Source organism: Netta rufina (assembly GCF_964035555.1).
Source record: "Netta rufina genome assembly, chromosome: 8".
Classification (NCBI taxonomy): domain Eukaryota; kingdom Metazoa; phylum Chordata; class Aves; order Anseriformes; family Anatidae; genus Netta; species Netta rufina.
Genome location: NC_140131.1, coordinates 19,486,526 through 19,490,648, shown reverse-complemented (window position 1 = coordinate 19,490,648; position 4,123 = coordinate 19,486,526). Strand labels below are relative to the sequence as shown.

Here is a 4,123-nt window from a genome sequence, read left to right as displayed (position 1 = left end):
TCCACATGTCCTTGCACCAATTTGCCAGGGCTGCTTAAAAACAGGCACCCGGGGCTGTAGGAAAGCACTGTTTTCATTATGTCATGTGTAAAAGCAGAGTGTGCTCCGAGGCATTCCTGCTCCTGCTTCGTCCTGCAGCTGCAATATGAAAGGGCAATGGGAGGGGGGTACAGTGGCGGTCCTGCTGCTCGGGTGCTGTGACAATACTGGGGATTTCTTGGGCAGGCGGGTGCCTAGTGAGCTCTCTCTCTGGTTCCAGGACAATGCATCTCTTTGTGGTGTGTCTCTTCAGCGTCTGGGGCCTGGCTGCCCCTAAGCCCTATGTTGTGGAAGATATTTGCACTGCGAAGCCCCGCGACATCCCGGTGAACCCCATGTGCATCTATCGCAACCCCGAGAAGAAGTTCCAGGAGGGCGAGGGGCAAGAGCCAGGGAAGGGCAAGAGCAAGATCCCGGAGTCCACTAACCCCCGGGTCTGGGAGCTGTCAAATGCCAACTCGCGCTTCGCCATCGTCTTCTACAAGTACCTGGCCGACTCCAAGGACAATGGAGAAAACATCTTCATGTCGCCCCTCAGCATTTCTACAGCCTTCGCCATGACCAAGCTCGGAGCGTGTGGTGACACCCTGCAGCAGCTCATGGAGGTCGGTGGTGTTTCCTCAGCCCTTCCCTGTAGCTGTCACCAAGGGCTGAAAGGCTGCAGAGGTGACAGTGGCCAACAGCTGCCGAGAGCCATCCGTGTCAGGGTGGCTCTCTGGCTTGAGAAGCACCATTGGGTTAAACAGCCCCTGGGGAGGAAGACGTGAGGCTGCTCGTGCCTTGTTGTGTTCAGATCCCAGCTCTGCAGGGACCACCTGCGGTCATCTGCAGTCTGGGGGCAGACCAGCAAAATGCTGAAATCCTTCCCCTCTTGGCCAGCCCCCCCTGCTGAGGGGACCCTTCTCTCGCTGAGCCAGTGCCCTCCCATAGGAGGTGGTGCCAGGGATCCCAGATGTCTGTGAGCGCTGTGCTGTGGGATTTTCTGTGCCTAAAGCCTTGAGCTGGAGACTAGCTGACAAATTCGAATTGTTCTTCCAGTTGGCAGCTAGGAACAGATTAGGGAGAAAAAAATGCGCTGCAGAAACCTACCCTCAAAGCAATTGCTACATCCTAGAAAACAGATAACAAGTACCAGAATTACTCAGCAGACCATGAGAATTGCTCCTGGGAAGGAGCAGCCTTCGGCCTTCTCACGGGAGGGCTTAGCCCAAACCTCCTGTGGCCTGTGCTGACCCAGGAGCTGCCTCCAGGCCCCTGCCGTGCTGCCCGCCTTGTGCGAGACCCCCCGGGGCTGGGGCAGGGGGGTTGAATCCCTGAGCATGGACTGTGCTGGTTGTAACAGCGCTGGGGAAAGCCTGGTGGCTCACATGCTGGGCTGGAACTGGTTCCCTGACAGGGGTTGGGGGCACAGAGGAAAAACTTGGGGGGCAAAAGCTCTGAAGGCCTGTAGAGCTCTCAGTTCTGTGGCTTAGGCTGGTGAGGGAGGGCAAAGGCTGCTGGTGGGATCGTGGAGCTGTGGGGGAGTACAGGAGCTGGCTGGTGAATCTCTTCTCGCTGCTTGGCCCCTCCAGGTCTTCCAGTTTGATACTATTTCAGAAAAGACGTCCGACCAGGTCCACTTCTTCTTTGCCAAGCTCAACTGCCGGCTTTACAAGAAAGCCAACAAATCGTCAGAGCTAATATCAGCCAACCGCCTCTTCGGAGAGAAATCTTTGGTCTTTAACGAGACCTACCAGAACATCAGCGAAATAGTGTATGGAGCCAAACTCTGGCCGTTGAACTTCAAAGTGAGTGTGAACTTCTGTTGTTTGTGTGTGTCTTTTTTTTCTGTGTGGGTTTTTTTTTTTTTTTTTGGTTTGTGGCAGAGGGAGGGGAGTGTTTTTTCCTCCCTGCCCTTCTGCTTTTGCTGCGTCCTCACCTCCTGCCCGCAGGCAGTGCCATGCTCTGGGCATGCAGGACACAAGTGAAGGCAGGCGGGAGGACAGGACACAGCTCCTCCTGTCCCAGCTCCTTAACCACAATCACTTCGCAGCTCCTAATTTCTAAACACTGCAGCACTGTGCAGTGTCCTTCCTCAGCGTGCACCCTGTAATGCCTCCTACAGAAGGGTTACAAAGAAGTTTTTTATAACCCTTGACTTAACCTATTTTGGTCTCGTCCTTCAGGAGAAGCCAGAGCTTTCCAGGAAGATCATAAATGAGTGGGTGGCTAATAAGACAGAGAGGCGCATTACAGAAGTGATCCCAGAGGGAAGCATCAATGATCTCACTGTCCTGGTCCTGGTCAACACCATTTATTTTAAGGTACAGCTAACAAAACTTGGGGGAGCAGCCAACTTCCCTGGGGGGAGTAATGATGCTCATGTTTGTCTCTGTGCTCCTCAATCTCCCTTGTAGGGGCACTGGAAATCACAGTTCCCGACTCTGAACACAAGACTGGATTTGTTTCATAAAGCCAACGGGGAGACCTGTCAAGTCCCAATCATGTACCAAGAGTCCAAATTCCGCCACGCATCTGTTCCCCAGGACAAAGTGCAGGTGATGGAGCTGCCTTACAAGGGGAACGATATCACAATGGTGCTGGTCCTGCCCTATGCTGGGACGCCACTGGTGGAGGTAGAGCGAGACCTGACATCGGAGAAGCTGCAGGATTGGATAGACTCCATGCGGGAGGTCTCTCTCACAGTCTCTCTCCCTCGCTTCCGCATTGAGGACAGCTTCAGTGTCAAGGAGAAGCTGAGAAAAATGGGGCTGGAAGATCTCTTCAGTCCAGAAAATGCGAGACTCCCAGGTCAGATGTGGAAATGGGGTGGTGGAGGTGGAGGTATAACCGCTCCTCTGCAGGTGCCAGGGCAACACGTGAGGAAAAAGACCGTGCCCACATTGAAGTGACCCATGAGGGACTCAGTGCTCTGTCCTCATCGAGGACTCACAGCCCTGCTCAGCACCAAGGGCATGGGAGTTGAGTAATTAATTACAGTTGATGGAGGATATCCTTGTTTTAGGGCAAATGTGCCTTCTGTTTTGAACATAGGTCATGAAAGGTCATGAAGGATGGAGGTATTTTGTATCTTGAGCTGCTCTCTCCATACATTGTTGTAACTCTCCCCATTCTGTTATTCTGGGTTTCAGGCATAGTTGCAGAGGGCCGTACAGACCTGTACGTATCTGAGGCTTTCCACAAAGCCTTCCTTGAGGTAAGCCTTCTTTTGTCCCAGGATATGTTTTGCTCTTTCTTTTAAAAACTTGAAGCATAAAGGGAAAAAAAGTAGCTCTGGACCAGTGGTGGTCACTTCCTCAGTGATTTGGGGCTCTGGGGTAAGGTAGAACCACAGTACCTTGAGCGTGTAAAGGTGCTCAGCCCCCAGTGATGCTGCAGGTGTTAGGAGCACAAGTAGGACACGATGGGAGTCTGAGGCCTGATCCAAAGCTTTGTGACAAGACTCAAGTGCTCTTTCCTGCTTATTTCATGGCGAGTGTGTGCCGGGTGGGTGGCACAGCTTGGCACGGTTGGGCTGGCAGTGCTGTCCTCCTGCCTTCCTTGGGTAGAGATCTCCTCTTTACCAATGTAAAAGAATGTGCTCTGACCTGTGCTGTCATCTTGTGCTCCAAACTGGTGGGGTAGGAGGGAGAGCCCTCCAACTGCTGCATAATGCCTGTATTTTAAACCCATCTTCTCTTTTGGTTGGTAGGTGAATGAAGAAGGCAGCGAGGCATCAGCGGCCACAGCCGTCCTTGTCTCCGGCCGCTCCTTCCCTATGAACAGAATTATCTTTGAAGCCAACAGGCCCTTCTTGCTTTTCATCCGGGAAGCCGCCCTCAACACCATCATCTTCATGGGCAGAATATCTGATCCTTGCTCCTAAATGGGCTGTCAGGGCCTCACTTCTCCCTTTCTGCCCTTGAAAAAGGGGCAGCAGGGTATCGGCACGCAGCCCACATCGCTGCCGGGGTGGTTGGTCTTACTGTTTGGTGCAAGCTGTGGGGACGGATTGGAACCAGCTGGGCTGCTCCTGCCCCTCCTTGCTGTGTCAGGTGAGGGGGTCTCAGAGGGCACCTCTTCTTCTTGCTCAGAGGAAACTGAA

The 4,123-nt window shown here is 53.3% G+C and overlaps 1 protein-coding gene across 1 annotated transcript; it reads left to right on the top strand.

Annotated features, from left to right (window-relative positions):
- Window positions 1-263: 263 nt before the first annotated feature.
- SERPINC1 (serpin family C member 1) lies at window positions 264-4,123 on the top strand (the record flags this gene model as incomplete). Its single annotated transcript, XM_084290833.1, has 6 exons — window positions 264-644; window positions 1,611-1,826; window positions 2,205-2,342; window positions 2,436-2,829; window positions 3,171-3,235; window positions 3,731-4,123. The coding sequence occupies 6 exons, from the start codon at window positions 264-266 to the stop codon at window positions 3,902-3,904; spliced, it is 1,368 nt and encodes a 455-aa protein (XP_084146959.1). The 3' UTR covers window positions 3,905-4,123.